At 43.8% G+C, this 20,469-nt stretch overlaps 1 protein-coding gene across 2 annotated transcripts; it reads right to left on the bottom strand.

The window, feature by feature from the left end:
- Window positions 1–2,686: 2,686 nt before the first annotated feature.
- Window positions 2,687–19,658, bottom strand: SIRPB2 (signal-regulatory protein beta 2). 2 transcript variants are annotated; one of them, XM_011943385.1, is made up of 5 exons: window positions 19,357–19,658; window positions 7,744–8,109; window positions 6,324–6,665; window positions 5,408–5,473; window positions 2,687–4,411 (listed from the first exon to the last, which is right to left on the bottom strand). In XM_011943385.1, the coding sequence occupies exons 1-5, from the start codon at window positions 19,568–19,570 to the stop codon at window positions 4,242–4,244; spliced, it is 1,158 nt and encodes a 385-aa protein (XP_011798775.1). In that variant the 5' UTR covers window positions 19,571–19,658; the 3' UTR covers window positions 2,687–4,241. The 2 variants fall into 2 exon arrangements, with proteins under 2 accessions (XP_011798775.1, XP_011798776.1); XM_011943386.1 differs by having other exon boundaries at window positions 8,038–8,109.
- Between the last annotated feature and the right edge of the window lie 811 nt (window positions 19,659–20,469).

Below are 20,469 nucleotides of genomic sequence, written 5' to 3'. Positions count from 1 at the left end.
CCCATCCATTCCCCACCCTCTCTATCTGCGGTCAGCAGGTTTCCCAGAGTCCCCATGAAGGGCCTTAAATTATTCATCTTTTGGTATATTTGTCTTCTTTAGTGGACTTACCCCCACCTTGCTCCCCTGCCATGTCCCTATAAGGTCGCTAGACCCAAGCAGGGCCAACTTTCTGTAGGATTTTCTAACCGAGTCTGTGGTGAATAGGGCTGTCTGGTGTCTGAAGTTGCCCGATAAGGGGCCCAGGCACTGTGGGCTGCCGTGCTCCTCATCATGGGGAGTGTAGTGACTACAATTTACTGTCAGAATTGCATGACAATCGCCTAATGAAATAATGTAACCGCAATAATTATTTAGGGCTTCTTACATGCCAGGTGCAGTTAATGCTGCACATATACCAATTCATTTTAGCCTTGAAACTACCTAATACGGGAGACATGCATGTTATTATCAGTTTACAGACAAGGAAACAAACTCACCCAGGAGGTAGGTAGGAGAACTGGAATTTGAACCTGCACAGCCAGGTTTCCCGGACTGTGTACTTCCTCTCTGCCATGTACGTAGTTCAGATGTTTACAGCGTCTAATACAGGCCAGGCATTCCGCTTGGTGTTTGCTGTTCTTGTGCCAAGTCAAGCACGCTCCTGCCTCAGGACCTTTGCATTTGCTGTTCCTTGTACTTTTCAGCTCTTCCCCTGGGTATCTGCAGGCCTCCCTTCCTCACTTCCTTCAGGTGTCAGCTCAAATGTCACTTTATCAGGAGGCCTCTTCTGTCCACCCTGCATAAGACAGTGTCACTTCTCCTTCGCTCTGGCAACTTCCTTCCTCCATCTCCTGCGTTGTGAAGGCCCTCAGCACTCAGTATAGTGGGGCCTGTTACTCATCTAGGGTTACTTGCTCATGGTCTGTCTTCTCTCAGGAGGAGGTAAGCTCTGAGACAGCAGACTTCTGTTTCATTCTCAGCACACTGATTAGGGCCTGGCACAGAGTCAGGTTTCAACCATGTTTCAGGATTGAATGAGGGTGGCTACAATAGTGGACCATTAGGTTCCTGTCCCCAGGGAGCTCAAATTCTAGTGGGAACAACTAACAACCATCAAGGAAGCAGACACACAAACACACACACATATACACACACACGCACAGACACGTACACATGCACACACTCATGCACACACACATGTGCACACACAGGCACACACAGGCACACACACAGACACACGCATGCACACACGCACACCCACATAGGTGAACACACACATGCACATGTGCTCACACACACACACCCACATACGTTTTCAGGTAGCAGTAAGTACTGTGAAGAAAACTTAAGTGGCATGGGGGAATGAGAGTGATGGAGGTGCTTTTATGGATAGAGTGGTCCAGAGAGGCCTCTACATGCTGCCCCACATGCTGCCCTAGGGGAGGTGATGGTGGGAAGAAGTGCTGGCCAGCTAGCTGGGCATTAAACTCAGGTGTACCACAGGGCAGGTGAGAGGCTGCCTGTATGCCACTGTGGCGGAGATAACTGGTTATCTCCTGAACTCTACCATCCAGTTTCTCTAGTGAAAACTTGCAGCTGGGCGCATTGTTGCCAGAAATAAAGACTACATTTCCCAGCCTTTCTTGCAGCTAGGTTGTGACCATGTGACCCCATTCCAGCCAAGTAGAGGTAAGTGAGGTGGCCAAGTTCCTGACTATGCCCTTAAAGGGGAGGGTCCTCTTGAAGGTAAGCAGAGACTTGAATGGATTAGGGAGCTTTGTGTGGTCAAAGCCCAGGGAGGTGCTGGAGCAGAGTCAGCTTACGGGATCTGGGGAGATGAGGTCAGAGGGGGCGGCAGGGACCAGCTCACGCAGGGCCCTACAGGGCGAGGGGGCTTGCAGGGGCAGATGGGACCCACCTCCAGTTAGTGGAGAACCAGCTCCACGCTTTTCTGCTGTTTAGCTTCCTGTGGCTGCTGAAACAGATCACTGCAAACCTGATAATTTAAAACAACAGAAATTTATTTTCTCATAGTTCTGAAGTCCTGAAGTCTGAAATCAAGGTATTGGCAGGGCCACGCTTCCTCCGGAGGCTCCGGGGCAGAATTTCTTCCTTAATTCTTCCAGCTTCTGGTGGCTGCTGGCATTCCTTAACCTGTGGTCACATCGCTCCAAACTCTGCCTCTGTGGTCACATTGCCTTCTCTTCTTCTACATTGAAGCTCCTTCTGTATCTTTCTTGTAAGGATACTTAACATCTCTTTTAGGGCTCACTTAGATAATCCAGGATAAACCCCCACCCCTATCTCAAGATTCTTAATTTGATCACACCTGCATAGCCTTTTTTTTTTCCTTCTTAACATACAAGGTAACAGTCACAGGTTCCAGAGATTAGGACATGGATATCTTTGGGGTGGGGGTTAGTATTCAGCCTACCTTCCCTACCCTCTCTAATGTCTGGTAATTCAATGATTTATTCCATTCTCAGACTAAATTACTGTTCTCTCTGGCTTAGTTCAAGCTGTTTTTCTGTTTGTTGTAATGAAAAACATCTAGACTCATCTACTCCCCGCTATAGTGCTAATAAATGTTTGCCTGGAAAGAGAAAAGGGAATTTACATGTATTGAGTGTACACAGTACATACAGCACATAGTCGGCCCTCAGTAAATGCAGAATTGAATTGGTTCTTTTTTTTTTCTTTTTTTGAGATGGAGTTTTGCTCTTGTTGCCCAGGCTGGAGTACAATGGTGCTATCTCAGCTCACTGCAGCCTCTGCCTCCCAGTTCAAGCGATTCTCCTGCCCCATCCTCCCAAGTAGCTGGGATTACAGGCACCCGCCACCATGCCTGGATAATTTTTTGTATTTTTAATAGAGACGGAGTTTCACCATGTTGGCCAGGCTGGTCTCAAACTCCTGAACTGAGGTGATCCACCTGTCTCGGCCTCCCAAAGTGCTGGGATTACAGGCATAAGCCACTGTGCCTGGCCTTGAATTGGTTCTTACACAATGCAGAAAAGTCCACATTAGTATCCTGGATGTTCTGTGATGTGAAGAGACTCTGATTAGTCACTAAGGGCACACAGGGAGGGGGCAGAGGCTTCAGGGTTAAAGGCAGGTGTGTCTGACTCCTGGGCATACACACTCTTCCCCATGTCAGGGCTTCTCAGTCCACTAGATGGTGGTAGCACCCCCCAGGTTGCTAGACATTGCCAAAAGTCCCATGGGGGCAAAATCACTCTTCTTGGGAACTACTGCCCCACATGCTGCCCTAGGGGAGGTGATGGTGGGAAGAAGTGCTGGCCAGCTAGCTGGGCATTAAACTCAGGTGTACCACAGGGCAGGTGAGAGGCTGCCTGTATGCCGCTGTGGCGGAGATAACTGGTTATCTCCTGAACTCTACCATCCGGTTTCTCTAGTGAAAACTTGCAGCTGGGCGCATTGTTGCCAGAAATAAAGACTACATTTCCCAGCCTTTCTTGCAGCTAGGTTGTGACCATGTGACCCCATTCCAGCCAAGTAGAGGTAAGTGAGGTGGCCAAGTTCCTGACTATGCCCTTAAAGGGGAGGGTCCTGCTCCCCTTCCCTGCCTTCTTCTCCAGTCTGGCTGCCTAGAAGGTGGACCTGGTAGCAACGAGATCAATGAATCCCGGGTCTCAAAACCAGGGAGTCTCTGTATTGCTTGGCCTGCTGATGGTCAACTTTCTGGTTGATTTCCACTGGTTTAAGCAACTGTTATTTAAGAGCTTTGTTATATTTGCTGAACCTGCATTCTAATATTACACCCACCCAAGCCAGCCATGAGGGGGATGGAAGGAAGGCAGGAAGGGGTGGGAAGAAGGGTGTAGATGGAGGAGCACAGATGGTCTGGCTGGTTGAGCTCAGAGATGCTTAGGGACACCTCCTGGGAAGAAGACTCTGAGTTGGATGTTGGAGGCCAAGAAGGATGTGGTGAGGTGGGGAAAGGGGCAGGGCTCACCAGAAAGGGCTTCAGCAGGGGCAAGGCTGTTGAGGAGAGACTGAGCCAGAGACTGAAAAGCAAGGAGGTCTTGAACAGGCCAAAAGGCGAAAGGGAGACACTTTAGAGGGAAGCCCGGTGCAAAGACGGGAATTTCACTAGGTGGACCAAAACCAGATGTAGGGATCTAGGACTTTGTCATGAGGCCTGGGGGCATCTGGAGGCTGGGACTGGAGGTAGGGAAATGGTTGAGGAGCCCTGGCTCCTCTCCAACTCAGAGGATCCCCAGTCTTGGGCTGACCCCTCACTCTTGACCCTTGCTCCATGCTAAGGTGTTCATGGCTTCTGCTGGGTCTGTGGTCTTGACATCTTCTTGCCCAGGGCTCCTCCGAGAGGTAGCCAGAGCCAGTAGGAGTGCAGCCAATGTAATTGCCTTCAGCCCCAGGACCACAGGTGCGAACACAACCAGGAGGCCTGGTAGGCACAGGAGAGAGCTCAGGCGGGACCCATGGTGAGGGCCCCACAGCCCACACCTCAGTGCTGCCCATGGGCAAGGTCACATCCTGCTGCTGTATAACCTCTGGAGTTGTATCCTTTCTACGTTGAAAGATGAGATCAAAGACCACCCTTCCCTCTGCCCTGGGCCCAGAGAATGGTTGCCCAGTATTCTACCTGCACCTGTAATCATCTCAGTCGCATTCCTAACCTCTGCTCTTCCTGATTGCCTAATGCAATCCTCAAGGTAATCCTACAGTGTAGGATAGTGATCCAATTTTTATAGATAAGGAGACAGACCCAGAGTGGGGAAATGATTTTCTCAGCGCCACACGTGTTAAAGAAGTCACGGGACCCAGGCAGTCTGGTCCCCATGAATGGCAGGAGCAGGGCCGAGCATCAGGAAGGCAAATCTGACCACGTCTATCATAAGCTCCCACCACATACTGAGAGCCCTCGAATGTTAACAGGAGATGTGCCAGGCACAATTCTGGACACTTGGCATGTGTGATCTCATTGAGTGCACACACAACCCCGTGAAGTAGGCTCTCTGATTCTTGTCCCCTCCTGCCTAGTTCATAGAGTCAGATACCAGATTCAAGGGGCAAGAACCTGCCCATCATATTAGGAAGAGGCTCCATCCAGGAGGTTTAGCTACAAAGCCATGTTCTCCAGTGTTGCTGTGCATAGCCTCACAGCCCTACACTCAGATTCACAGGGAGCTCACCACCTCTCAAGCAAAATTTCCCACTAAACAGTTACATGGCCCTGGCTATGAGAAAGTTCGTTATAACTGAGCTGTTATAACATGGTTCTCTGGGGTCCTAGTTCTGCAGTTGAGATGAAGTCCTGGGAGCTTTCTTGGTGGCAGATTAGCCCCAGGAGTCTGGGACTGCTCCCTTCCCATGACCAAGCCATTCATGGCCCCCTTGCCTGTGGGGGACTCATTGACTCCACTGAGGTGGGTACACTTACCTGTTGGAGACATCTCAGTTGCATGTTCACTGGTGAATTCTGCCTCTTGGGAAGAGGTAGATTTTGCTGCAAGGGAGAGAGGCTTTCTCATACTTCCCTTTATCTCCCACCACTTCCTAAGTCCTAGGAGCTGGGGTCTCTGGGATGAGTCTGCCAATTTCTACCTGGGTGCGGGCTAGAAGTCAAACCCTGCAGCTATGAAGGACAAAGTTAGACTTTCTACTGGAGCACCTTTAGAGTATGGACATGTCTAATTCATTGCAGTGTCTCCAGTGCTTAGTACAGTGCAGGACACTCAACAGGCATGTAGTAGTTTGTTGAATTATTATTGTTACTATTATTTGAGATGGAGTTTTGCTCTTGTTGCCCAGGCTGGAGTACAATAGTGCTGTGATCTTGGCTCACCACAACCTCCGCCTCCCAGGTTCAAGCGATTCTCCTGCCTCAGCCTCCCAAGTATCTGGGATTACAGGCATGCACCACCATGCCTGACTAATTTTGTACTTTTAGTAGAGACAGGGTTTCACCATGTTGGTCAGGTTGGTCTCGAACTCCTGACTCAGGTGATCTACCCACCTTGACCTCCCAAAGTGCTGGGATTACAGGAGTGAGCTACGGCACCTGGCTGATGTTTGTTGAATTGTTAATGATCTATACAGAGTTCTGTGGCAACCAGAATGGGGAGAAATTAACTCAGCTTGAGAGGAGAAGGTTTTACAGAGGAGGGGCCATTTGTGCTGGGCCTTGAAGGATGAGTAGGAGTTTTCAGAGAAAAGGAGAAAGCATTCCAGGTAGACAGAAAAACTTATGTAAAGACATGGAGGCTGGGAAGAACTGACTTGTTCGGGACATGTAGAGAAATTCCTCATGAATACCTGCTCCTCTCCCCCGACAACTCCAGAACCAATTGTCTCACCTTTCACTTTGAGCCTGGTGCCCTGTCCAGACAGGTATTGCCTGTTGGGTTTCCTCTGAAACTTTACACAGTAATAGGTGCCTGCATCCTCACTGGAGACGTTTTGCAGAAGAATGCTGAAGTCATTGTTGGAGGCCCACACCGCTGTCGCCTTGGGATGGGAGATGCCTCCAAAGTTGTAAATGGCCTCCCGGCTCAGACCAGCTCCCTGGAACCACCTGATGGGTCCGGGGGGACCGTCTCCAAGCACTGTGCAGTTCAGAAAGACCGTGTCTCCAGTGGTCCCCAACACCAATTCCTGGGGCTGGATGATCCACAGGTCTGGTTCAGGGTCCCCAGCTCCTGAAGCCAAAGAGGAGGTCCTTGTTGGATTCCATCTCCTCTTCCATCTTTCACTCATTTCCTCCCTGGTGTTTTCCCTCCCTTCCTTCTTTCCAGATTTCTTCACTCGGCCACTCCCTCCTGCTTTCTTTATTACTCACTAGTTGACTCGTTCAGTAAAAAAGCTCTGAGTACCTACTACATACCAATGGTAGCACTGGGGAACATGAAACTCAGGAAGACACACAAGTGCCTGGCCCTGAAGCCATTCTCTGTCTTCCAGTGGAGATGGTCAAAAAATTGCCCAGAGGTGGAAACCCAGAAGACAGCAGGACTACAGAGCAACCATTATGGCTTGGAAGAAGCCAGTGAAGCCTTCCTGAATCTGGCATCAAGTTAAAATGAACTCCCACGTACAGATACTTTCCATGTCACCAGTTTATGGGGTGGTTCCGCAAGCATCCATTCTATTTGATCACCCAAATGACTCTTGAAGTACAAATTGTATTGCCTGTTTTACAAGCATAGCACTTGAGGCATGTAGAGCCAGGGTAACTGACTTAAGAAGGAACTGCTATTCAATGATAGGCCCAGGATTTGGGTATTCAGGTCACCATAGGTGGACTTACAGATGCCATGATTGATTACTTGGGGAGTGTGGTAGATGACATGATCAGCCTCAGGTTTTGACTCTGTGCTTGTAATGGGGTACATCTACACTCTTACCTTGACTGCATGGTGGAAGAGTATTCTTCCTTGTCCCTTGACTTGGAGCTGAGCCACGTGACTTGCTTTAGCCAATGGGCTGTTAGCAGACATAATGTGAGTAGATGCTTGAGGTGTACTTGAAGAGTTGGGACTGGGCTTCTGCCATCTCTATGAGAAAGACATGCCCCACGTAGTTGCTACCTCTCCAGCCTGGGCTCTGGCATGAGACATGAGGAGTGGAACCACCCAGCCACATGTAAATGTGCATACAAATATGTATTGTTGTATGCTGCTGCAATTTTGTGTGATACAGCATGATACAGTGGATAAAGGTGACTGTGCAGGGAAACAGACCAGAGCAAATGTGTGGTCTGCAGGGCCTGATACTCACCCTTCACAAGCACTGAGGTGCCTTCGTCCGATTTCTTTTCTGAATATTCACTCAAACCATCAAACCTCACACAGTGGTAGGTTCCAGTATGCTCCTTGGTGACATTGTGGATATAGATGGAATAATCGCAATTCAGTGGTTCTGATGTCCGTTGGATCATGGGCATCACCCCGGGGAAGGAGCCATGTTTAAAGTTATAAATTTCTTGTTGGTCCTTAGTGCTCACCTTGACCCATTTTATCATACCATTGGCGCAGGAGCTGACCGCCATACACCTCAGTAGGAGTGTCTTACCTTCTGCCACCAGCATGGGGCCCTCGGGCTGTAACACCTGCCCATCATTCCTGCTGCTCTGCCCAGAGGCATCTACAAAAGAGGAAGAAAGACCTTGTACTGGGCAGGAAGGACTTGGAGCAGTAAATGACAAGCTTAAAACAATCAAACCATCATCTGGCCAAGAACAATGACCCAGGACAAGACAGGAGTGTCATTAGAGAGGGAAGGGAAAGAGGGGACAAATGGCTGGCTGCAGAGAGAGAACTGAGCTATGCAATGGAAAAACCTACAAATAATAAATAACACTCAAGTGCTCACCATGGGCTGGGTCCTGCGTGCATTATGTCACTTATTCTTCACAATGCTCCGGTAAGGTAAATGGCATTATTCTCATTTTTTGACAGAGGAAACTGAGGGCCCAGAAAGGTTAGGCAGCTGTCCCAGGATCATCTGCTAGGGTTGTGTCTCCCAAATGCACATGTTGATGTCCTAACCTCCAGTACCTCAGAATGTGATGTATTTGGAGATAGGGTCTTTAAGGAGGTAATTCAGTTAAAATGAGGTCATTGGGGTTGGGCCTTAATCTCATCCAACTGGTGTCCTTATAAGGAGAGGAAAGTTAGACACACACATACAGGGGGAAGACCATGTGAAGATACAGGGAGAAGGCGGCCGTCTATAGGCTGAGGAGAGAGGCCTCAGACAAACCAGCCCTGCAGACATCTTGATCTCAGTTTCCAGCCTCCGGAATTGTGAGAAATTACATTTATATTGTTCAAGTCACCCACGCCATGCTACTTCGTTATGGAAACTCTGGCAGACTCATACATCACCCAATAGGAGAGTGACAGGCTTGATTCAAGCCCTGTCAGCCTGTTTCTGGAGCTCTAGCTGTTAATCTTCAAATGCCACCCTTCAGAGACGTAGGTTTGTGTGTTGCGGGGTTCAGTGTAAATACCCTTCCTGCCTCCTGTGAATTCTTCAGCAGACTGCAGTTCATGTTAATGTGTTGTGAAGTGAGTCTATTTTGAAGACAGATTGAACTGTTGAGTTTGTCCTCAAAGTGCATACAGAGAAAGAGGGCTGAGGCCTCCCATGGGCGTCTGGGTCACAAACATCATCACATGTACTCCTTCTAACAATTCTGTGAGGTAGATGCTGTTATAATCTCAATTTTAAAAACTTTTCCGTTTATTATTTATTTTTAAATTTTTTCTTTGTAGTAATGGGTACTCACTATGTTGCCCAGGCTGGTCTCAAACTCCTGTGCTCGAGTGATTCCTTCCCCTTGGCTTCCCAAAGTGCTGGAATTACAGGTGTGAGCCACCATGCCCAGCCTATAATCTCCATTTTTGAGATGAGAAAGAAAACGAATGCTCACAGTGGTAAAGAAACATGAGCTGAACCATGCATTCAGTAGATATCATGTCCAGGATTTGAACTCAGATCAGGTGACTTAAGATTCTGCTCAACTCAAGGTCAGCAGTTTTGTACCCCGAGTTTCCTTTTTGTCTATATTCCCATCAGCCTTTGTGAATAGCTCAGTCGCACTGCACATATTTGTTTGCAGTATATCATGGTGTTTCTCAGTCGTGAATGAGGCAAGGAGAGTAAGAAGGTGAAGCAAACATTCCCTTCTAAGAGGATCTAGGAAAGAGTTTTGGAATTCTAAATTCTATTTCTACCTATCTTCAGCTAGGCATGTGCTGTTAACCACCAAGAAAAACTTTCTCACAATTGTGACGAAGTGATAACCGCATGTTGAATCCTAGGGATTGCTTTTGTCCTTGATGTCCTTAGTTTCAAGAAATTCAGCAACATCCACTCTCAAGCATTATTTGAGCCAGTCAGATCTGTGATCACTAATCCTTCCTGTTGTTTTTTTCCCTGGCCTCAGGGAATTTCCTCACACACATGCACAGAACTGTGCCCCTCTCTCAGCACAGGGCTAAGAATGGTGCCTGTTCCCACCAGCCAAACTGGTAAAACCCATGATTGTCAGGGCACTGGGGAAACTCCACAGAAGAGAGTACGCAGCCCGGAAAGAAGTGTTCTGGTCCACCCAAGAAGTCCTAAAAGCAAGGCCCCAAACGGATTTAAAAAAATAACATTCTATTGTGAGGCTTCTGACACATGTATAACTGGAAGTTATGACATCAGTAGAATTAAGACTGGGAGGGGAGAAATGTGAGTTTACTATTGTAAGTTTCTTTTTTTTTGGTATCCATCACCTGAGTATTTATTATTTCTATGTGTTGGGTACATTTCAGGTCCTCTTTTGTAGCTATTTTGAAGAACATAATACATTGTTGTGAATTATAGTCACCCTACTCTGCTATCAAACATTAGAATTTATTCCTTTTATCTAACGGTGTGTTTGTACCCATTCACCAACCTCACTCTTAATCCCTCTCCCTCAGACCCATCACCTTTCCTAGTCTTTGGTATCTGTCATTACACTCTCTACTTTCATGAGATCATTTTTAGCACCTGCATAGTTGTCTTTCTGTGTCTGGCTCCTTCTTTCCTTTCCTTCCTTCCTTCCTTCTTTTTTTGGAGTGTGATGGCATGATCTTGGCTCACTGCAACCTCCACGTCACAGGTTCAAACAGTTTTCCTGCCTCAGCCTCCTGAGTAGGGCTTACTTCACTTAACATAATAATCTCCAGTTCCATCCGTGTTGCTGTGAATGACTACATGATTTCATTATTATGATTTTTTAATTGTGGAATAGTATTCCATTGTGGGTGTGCTTGGGGACACCATATATATATATATATATATATACACCATATATATATATATATACACACATATATATATATACACCATATATATATACACCATATATATATATATACACACACACACACACATATTTTTTCTCTATCAATTCATCCGTTGATTGATGCATAAATTGATTCCATACATCTGCAATTGTGAATATTGCTGTAATAAACATAGAAATGCATGCACTCCTTTGATATATTGATTTTTTTTCCTGTGGATAAATACCCGTTTTAGGATTGCTGGATCATATAGCAGTTCTATTTTTAGATTTTTGAGAAATCTCCATACTGTTTTCCATAATGGCTGTACTAATTTACGTTCCCACCAATAGCATATAAGAGTTCTCTTTTCTCCTCATCCTCATCTTTTTTTTCTTTTTTTTTGAGAGGAAGTCTTGCTCTGTCACCCAGGCTGGAGTGCAGTGGCACCATCTTGGCTCACTGCAATCTCCACCTCCTGGGGTCAAGTGATTCTCCTGCCTCAGCCTCCTGAGTAGCTGGAATTACAGGAACATGGCACTACACTCAGCTAATTTTTGTATTTTCAGTAGGGACAAAGTTTCACCATATTGGCCAGGCTGGTCTCGAACCTCTGACCTTAGGTGATCTGCCTGCCTCAGCCTCCCAAAGTGCTGGGATTACAGGCATGAGCCACAGCACCTGGCCTGTTTTGTTTGTTTGTTTGTTTGTTTGTGTGTCTTTTTAACAATGGCCATTCTCACTGGGATAAGACGATATCTCATTATGGTTTTGATTTGCATTTCCCTGATGAGTGATGTTGAGTTTTTTTTCATATATCTCTTGGCCATTTGTATGTCTTCTTTGGGAAATCCTTGTTCATTCCTTTCCTTTGCTCATTTTTTATTAGATTCTTTGTTTGTTTGCTTTTTTAACTGTTGTTTGAGTTCCTTATATATTCCAGATATTAGTCCCTTGTCAAATGAGTACTTTGTGAATATTATCTCTCATTCAGGAGGTTGTCTCTTCACTCTGTTGATTATTTTTCTTCAGTGAAGAAGCTTTTTAGTTTAATATAGTCCCATTTGTCTTTTTTGTCTTTGTTGCCTGTCTTTCTGAAGTCTTAGCCACAAAACCTTTGCCTAGAGCAGTATCTTGGAGTGTTTTCTGATTTCTTTGTTTTGTTTTTCAGAATTATCTTGTATCTTACTGAGCTTCTTCAGTATCAATATTTTATGTTCTTTTTCTGGGATTTTGTACATTTCTTCTTGATTGGGATGTGGTATTGGTATAATAGACCAATGGCATAGAATACATAGACAAATGGTATAATAGACCAATGGCATAGAATAGAAAACACAGAAATAAATCCATGTATTTACAGCCAATTGATTTTTGGCAAAGGTATCAAGAATATACATTCAATAAATGGTGCTGGAAAAACTGGATATCCATATGCAGAAGAATAAAAGTAGACTGCCATTTCCCACCATATACTAAAATCAACTAAAGATGAATTAAAGATCTAACTGTAGGACCTAAAACTATAAAAACTACTAGAAGAAAACAGGGAAAGCACTCCAGGACACTGGGATAGGTAAAGATTTTATGACTAAGACCTCAAAAGGGTCAGGCAACTAAGACAAAAATAGAAAAATGGGACTATATTAAACTAAAAAGCTTCTTCATAATAAAAGAAGCTATCAACAGAGTGAAGAAACAAACTCTTGAATGAGAGAAAATATTTGCAAAGTACTCACCTGACCAGAGACTAATCTAATATCCAAAATATACAGGAAACTCAAACAACTCAACAGTTAAAAAAAGTCTCATTAAAAAGTTGGCAAAGTAAATCAATCAACATTTCTCAAAAGAAGACATACAAATGGCCAACAGGCACATGAAAAAAATGCTCAACATCACTAGTCATCAGGGAAATGCAAATCAAGACCACAATGAGATATTACCTCACCCCAGTTGGAATGACTATTAAAAAGGGAACAATAAAAAAAAAAAAAAGCAAAATAAAATAAACAAACCACAACAAATATATGCTGGTAAAGTTGCAAAAAAAAAAGGAAAGTTTATACACGGTTGGTGGGAATGTAAATTAGTACAGCCACTATGGAAAACAGTATTGAGATTTCTCAAAAATCTAAAAGTAGAACTGCCATATCATCCAGCAATACCACTACTGGATGGCCAGTATGGAATACTATTTGGCTATAAAAACAAATGAAATTCTGTCATTTGCCACAACATGAATGAAGGTGGGGTTCATTATGTTAAGTGAAATAAACCAGGCACAGAGAGACAAATATCACATGTTTTCACTCACACGTGGGAGCTAAAAAAATTGATCTCTTGAAGGTAGAGGGTAGAATGATACTTACCAGATGTGGGGAAGAGTGAGTGTAGGGAGAGGGGGATGAGAGAGATTTATTAATGGGTACAAACATACAGTTAGATAGAAGGAATAATATCCTGCCATTTGATATCAGAGTATTGTAACTATAGTTAACAACAATGTATTGTACATTTCAAAATAGCTGGAAGAGAGGACTTAAAATGTTCCTAACACAGATAAATGAAAAATACCTGAGGTGACGGATATCCCAAATACCTGGACTCATTTGTTACACATCCTACGCATGTAACAAAGTATTACATGAACCTCATAAATATGTACAAATGTTATGTATTGATTAAAACCAGAGAAATTAGAAAGTATTTTAAACTGAATGAAAAGGGAAACATAATATAAAAATTTGCAGGATCCCATTAAAGCAAGGGGAAATTTGTAGTATTAAATGCCTATATTTGGAAAGAAGAAAGGACTTAAATAAATTACCCACTTTCCACCTTAAGAAACTACAAAGAAGGCCAATAAACTAAACTCAAAGTAGTGAAAGAAAGGAAATCACCACGCTCTAAATGAAACTCTATACAGAACACACACACACACACACACACGCAGAAAAATCAATGAGAAGAAGAAAATCTTTGAGAAGATCACTAAAATAGATAAATCTCTAGTCACATTGAACAAAAGGGACACACACAGAAAGAACCTAAATTATTAAAATAAGGAATCAGATTGGTGATACTACTGCAGATTTTACTCTTATTAATAGAATAATAAGGGAATATTATGGAAAACTTCAAGTTATGTAAATTTGACAAATTAGGTAACATGAACAAATTCCTTGAAAAAGATACACTGCCAAAGCTTTCTCAAGAAGAAAAAGATAACCGGGTTAGCCCTATTATTTATTAAAATGTTTAATCTGTTGTTAAAAATCTTCCCGGAAATAAAGCTCCAATCTTAGAAAGTTTCATTCGTGAATTTTCCATATCTTTTTCTTTTTTTTTTTGAGACAGAGCCTCACTCTGTCACCCAGGCTGGAGTACAGGGGCGTGATCTCGGCTCACTCCAATCTCTGCCTCCCAGGTTCAAGCGATTCTCTTGCCTCCGCCTCCTGAGTAGCTGCGATTATAGGCATGCGCCACCATGCCCGGCTAATTTTTATATTTTTGGTAGAGGCAGGGTTTTGTCATGTTAGCCAGGCTGGTCTTGAACTCCTGGCCTCAAGTGATCGGCCTGCCTCAGCCTCCCAAAGCGCTGGGATTACAGACATGAGTCACCATGCCTGGCCAAGTTTTCCATATCTTTAAGAAAGAAATAATACCGATTTTATACAAATACTTTTAGAAAAGTTGAGAAAAGGAGTATACTTTTCTAACTGTTCTATGAGTCCCTGTGTTATCTTGAAACCGAAGCCTTTTCCTTATGAGGAAAGAAAACCAATATCTCTCATGAACATAGAGAAAAAATTTTAAGCAACATTTTAGTAAACCGAATTCAGCAATCAGCAATATTTAGAAAGTATAATACATTATGATCAAGTTGAGCTTATCCCTGGAATATAAAGTTGGTTTAACATTCAAAAATCAATCAATGTAATTTACCATATAACTAAACACACACACACACGCATATGCAGGCACTCATATAATCATCTCAACAGATGCAGAAAAAGCAGTTTTCAAAATTGAACATGGATTCCTAATAATAACTCTCAGCAAACTAGGAAGATAAGGAAGCTTTTTCAAGTTGATAAGGGGCACCTGTGAAAACCCTACAACAACTATATCAAGCTTAGTGGTGCAAAAATGAATGTTTTCCCTGCAGATCAGGAACCAGACAAGGATGCCTGTTTTTACCATTTCTGTTCATTATTGTAGGATAGGTACTAACCGTGCTAAAAGGTAGTAGGAAATAAAAGACATTCAGATTTGAAAGAAAAAATAAAACTATCTTTATGTGCAGATGACATAATTAAAATTGCAATGAAAATTTCTTAAAAAGGCTACTAGACCTAATAAATGAGTTTAGCAAGGTTAACGATAAAAGATCAATGTACAAAATTATATGTATTACTATATACTAGCAATAAACAATTTGAAATTGGAATTTAAAAATTTCCAGTCATCAATATTATAAAAAATAGAAAATATTTAGCCAAAAATGTGAAGAAACTGCAAACTGAAAACTTACAAGACATTACTAAGAGAGAGAGAGAAAAAAATCAAGCCTAAATAAATAGAGAGGTACACACTGTTCATATGTTGGAAGATTCAATATTGCTTAGATGTCAGTTCTCTTAAGTTGATATATAACTCAATGCCATTCCTGTTCAAATCCTAGCAGGCTTCCCTTTAGAACTGATATACTAAATCTAAAATTTATAGGATAGCCAAAACAATTTGAAAGAGAGTAAAGTTAGAAAGCTAACATCACCTGCTTTCAAGACTTAGATAATGTTACAGTGATCAAGACAGTGTGGTACTGCAGAAAGATAGATAAACATGCCAGTGGAACTGAATAGAGAGTCTAGAAATAGTCCATGCAAATAGAGGCAACTGATTTTTAAAAAAGAGATGAGGTCTCACTATGTTGTCCAGGCTGGAGTGCAGGGCTATTCTGGGTGTGATCATCATAGCACACTGCAGCCTCAAACTGCTAGTCCCAAGCAATCCTCCTGAGTAGCTAGGAGTACAGGTGCATGCCATGGCTCCTAACTATAATTATCTGATATTTGACAAAGGTGCAAAGACAATTCAATGGAGAATGGGGAGTTTTTTCAACAATGGTGCAAGAACCATTGGAAATACATGTGCAAACAAATGAACTTTGGTTTATACCTCAAACTATATAAAAATTAACTCAAAATAGATCATATAACTAAACATAAAATGTTAAACTATACAAATTCTAGCTGCAAACATGGAAAAAACTTTGTAACTTTGGCCTAGGCAAAGATTTCTTCAATGTAACACCAAAATCGTGATCCATTAAAGACAAATTGATGAATTGGACTTCATAAAAATTAAGAACTCCTGCTGTTCAGAAAACACTTGTAAAAGAATAAAAAGACAAGTCACAGAGTAGGAGAAAAATCTTTGCAAAGCATATATCTGGCAAACTATTTGTATCCATAATATATAAAGAACTCTCAAAACTCAATAATAAGAAACACACTTAAAAAATGGGAGTCGAATAGACACTTCACCAAAAATGGATGCATAATGTAAAAAATGCTCAGCATCATTACATGTCAGGGAGTTAAAATCACAGTGAGAGGCTGGTAATCCCAGGACTTTGGGAGGCTGAGGCAGGTAGATCACTGGATCCCAGGAGTTCAAGACCAGCCTGGGCAATATGGTGAAACTTTGTCTCTACCAAAACAAAAAACCAACCAACCAACCAACCAACCAACCACAAGAATTAGCTGCGCGTAGTGACGTGCACTTGTAGTCACAGTTACTTGGTAGGCTAAGGTGGGAGGATCGCTTGAGCCAGGGAGATGGAGGTTGCAGTGAGCCGAGATCAAGCCACTGCACTCCAGCCTGGGCAACAGAGTGAGACCCTGTCTCAAAAAAAAAAAAAAATCACAGTAAGATATTACTATATACCCATTAGAATGACTAAAATTAAAAAGATTGACCATAATAAGTGTTGGTGAGGATGTGTAGGAACTGCCATCCTCCTACATTGCTGATGAGAATGTAAAATGGTACAACTCCTTTGAAAAACAGTTTGGCAGTATCTGAAAAACTTAAACATACGGCAACCATATGATCCAGTCATTTTATTCTCAGATATTTCCCTAAGTGAAATGAAAGCATATATCCACACAAAGACTTGTACATGAATATTCACAGATGCTTTATTTATAATAGCCCTGAACTGCAAACAACCCAAATGTCTGTCTGCAGGTGAATGGGAAAGGGGTTTATCCATACAATGGATAGACATGAGAAGAAATGAACTATTGACATATATGACAACATGAATAATCTCAAAATAATTACACTGAGTAAAAGAAGCCAGCCACAAAGGAGTACAACTGTGTGATCCTTGTTATATAAAATTCTAAAAAATACGAACTATAGTGACAGAACACAGATCCATGGTTGCTTTGGAGACTAGGAGGAGTGGCAAGGACGAATCACAAGGAAAGTTTTGGGTTCTGGATACGTTCATAATGCTGATTTTGGTGATGATTTCACAAGTGTGAAATATACCCAACACTCACAAACAAAACTTACAAAATTGTCTACTTTCTATATGTATGGTTTAATGTAGTCAATTACATTCAATAGAGCTGTTAAAAATAAATTATTTGTAAAGATGAAGCCTGTGTGTGTGAGGAGAAAGAAGCAATGGAGGAGAGGAAGAAGGAAGGACTCAGGAAGTCTTATCTCAGCTGGGAGTGAGTCTGGGGAAGTGAACACCAGGTAAGAAGCTGGAGCCTGGACTCAGTCCTGGTGCCCACACCCCTTCCCTCCCTCTGCCCTTCTGAGTCTCCTTCCGTGTTGTCACTTGGGCTTTAGGAGGTGTCCTAGGAGGTTTGCCTCTGCCTTGTTGGTGGAGCTGGACCAACCCTGGGCTTCCTTCTCATCTACTTTCCATCTGCATCCTCTGCATTTCATGGTTCCTGTACAGGGGCTCCCTTTAAAAGCCTTATAGAAAATTTGTTAGCCCCAGTCTCCTCTACTACAAAATAGGGGCACTCATAGGACCTTTCTCTAGGGCTGCTGTGAGTATTAAATAGAAAAGTGGTAAGGCTCAACCCTGGGCCAGCTACGTAATTTGTGAGGCCAAGTGCAAAATGGGAATGCAGGTCCCTTGTTCAAAAACTGTTGAGCAACACAGCAGAGCATTAAACCAAGCATGGGGCCTTTCTAAGCAGGGGTTCTGTCCCTTTATATAGAGGGCACACCCATGAACCAGCCCTGACTCAGCTTGAGATGCAGCTGGACTCAAACCTTCCAACTGAGTGGTTTAAGCAACTTCTCTTATTTTCCATCTATTCTATTCCAACAATCATTGGGAACATTTTTTTATTCTGGGGTAGTTTAGATTTCTGATTTCCTAGTCTAGTGCCTAAAACATAGCAGACACTCAAAAGTACTTGTGGAATGAGAACTAGGAATTACGATTCATATCTTACAATTGAGGAAATCAGCTCAGAGAAGTGAAGTGGTGTCTCGAGTCGTATGGCCAATGAGTAAGGGAGTACCCAGGTCTGACCCCTCACCTGGGTTCTGCCAGGATCTCTCCTGGGGATGGCCACCCCGGAGGACCAAATATGTGATGGACACAATCTAGATCTCAGTAGAGCCTGGAGCAGGGGCCCAGATGGGCAGGAGATGGAATGAGCCCACTGAGAGCCAAGTATTCCTGCCTGGTAGATCAGAGGGTTCTGGACTCGGAGACTGAGCTATATATTCAGGGGTCTCAAGACTCAGGAGCTAATCTGGCCTGCCCCTGAGTTAAAGGAGACATGGGAATGGTGATAGTAATCCCCAGCAGTTATCAAATCTTTGTTATGCCAGGCTCTTACGGGTATAATCTTGTTAAATTCTCCTAAGAAAGTCACAAGGTGAGTCGTATTTTTAGCTCCATTATACAGTTGGAAAAATTGAGGCTCAGAAAGAAGTTGTTTAAACTGGTTAGTGGTGAGGTTTGAGCCCACTGCGTCTTAAGCTCAGCCAGGGCTGGTTCCTGGCTGTGCCATTTATACAGTTGCACAGGGCCCCCATGCTTAGAAGGATCCCATGCTTGGTTTAATGCTCTGCTGTGTTGCTCAGTACTTTTTGAACAAAAGACCACAGTTTTCATTTTGCAATGGGTCTCATAAACTATGCAGCTGGCCCAGGGCTGAGCCTCACCAGTTTTCTATTTAATACTCACAGTAGCCCTAGAGGAAGGTCCCATGAGTGTCCCTGTTTTGTAGAAAAGTCTCCTGGGGCTAAAAGAGCTGCAGCATCTGACGTGGGCATAGGAGCATCCAAGCTGGAAGCCAGTGGGTGTGAGCACAGAGCCTGGGAGCTTATCACTTCGCTACGCTGCTTCTTGGGACGCTGGGTCTGCTCTCTGCCGGAGACAGGCAAATTTTCAGTGTCCCCCTCTTTACCCTATCTTCATTGGGGTCCAGTTTCTCCAGGCATGCCAGAGCACTTAGCACCCCTCTAGGACTGATCAGCCCGGGGTGGACCCTGTTCTGTCCCAGATTCCACTTACCTGAGGGGACAAGGACCAGTACCAGCAGCAAGAAGCAGGGAAACAAGTAGGCCAGGCAGGTCGGGGCAGGCATCATGGAGCACATGGCATCTTCTGTGGTCCCCAATACTTGGGGCTCCTCTGCTCTTTGGTGAGTGTTGGAGTCTGAGGTGGGGCGCATGGACAAGGCAGTTTCTGCGTCTCTTGGCCACAGCTGTTTGGGAAGTGTTTTCATTGCAGCAACACAAGGCTGTTGGTGCAATAGGAAGGAGCCCAAAGGGTTTCCTGCTTTTGTGTCTGGGCTGTGGTTCCTGTAATGACTGTGCTAAAACCTTGATGACCCCTTGCCATAGGCTCCATCCTAGGTGCCCGGGAGGGAGGTGGCCAGTGAGGTCACAGGATGCGCTCTGGAATCAGCTGGACTTTGGAACAAACATTGGATCTTCCTCTTCCCGGCTGTGCAAGATTTCAAAGTCACTTGCCATTTCTGAGCCCTTGTTTCTTCATTTGCAGCATAGGAACAACAGCAATCCCCTCTTCAGAAAAGTTTTGGTGAGACTATGAGAAATAATGTGTGTGAGGGCACAGAATGATGTAAATGCTAAACGTATTAACCATTTGTATTTATTTGTTTATTTTTTTGAAACGGAGTCTCGCTCTGTCGCCCAGGCTGGAGTGCTGTGGTGATCTCCGCTCGCTGCAAGCTCCGCCTCCCGGGTTGACACCATTCTCCTGCCTCAGCCTCCCTGGTAGCTGGGACTACAGGCACCCGCCAGCACACCCAGCTAATTTTTTTTTGTATTTTTAGTAGAGATGGGGTTTCACCGTGTTAGCCAGGATGGTCTCGATCTCCTGACCTCGTGATCTGCCTGCCTTGGCCTCCCAAAGTGCTGGGATTATAGGCGTGAGCTGCCGTGCCTGGTCATATTAACCATTATTATTCATGATATGCATAAAATAGAGGAGGTGACATTGCTTAAGAAGAAGGATTTATTATAAAGCAAGCACCATGGGGGCCACCTTTTAGCACTGAAGGGAGGATACAGGACTAGTTCCTAAAAGTATAATCATGGGCAACTCTCTCAGCTTCTGTTTCCTGGGGTCCGAGTGAAACATACCCAGATTGTGCAAACA

The sequence above is a fragment of the Colobus angolensis genome, unplaced genomic scaffold, assembly GCF_000951035.1.
Source record: "Colobus angolensis palliatus isolate OR3802 unplaced genomic scaffold, Cang.pa_1.0 Scaffold219, whole genome shotgun sequence".
Classification (NCBI taxonomy): Eukaryota; Metazoa; Chordata; class Mammalia; order Primates; family Cercopithecidae; genus Colobus; species Colobus angolensis.
Note: the sequence above shows the minus strand (reverse complement) of the source record. Positions and strands in the feature narration are given on the sequence as shown.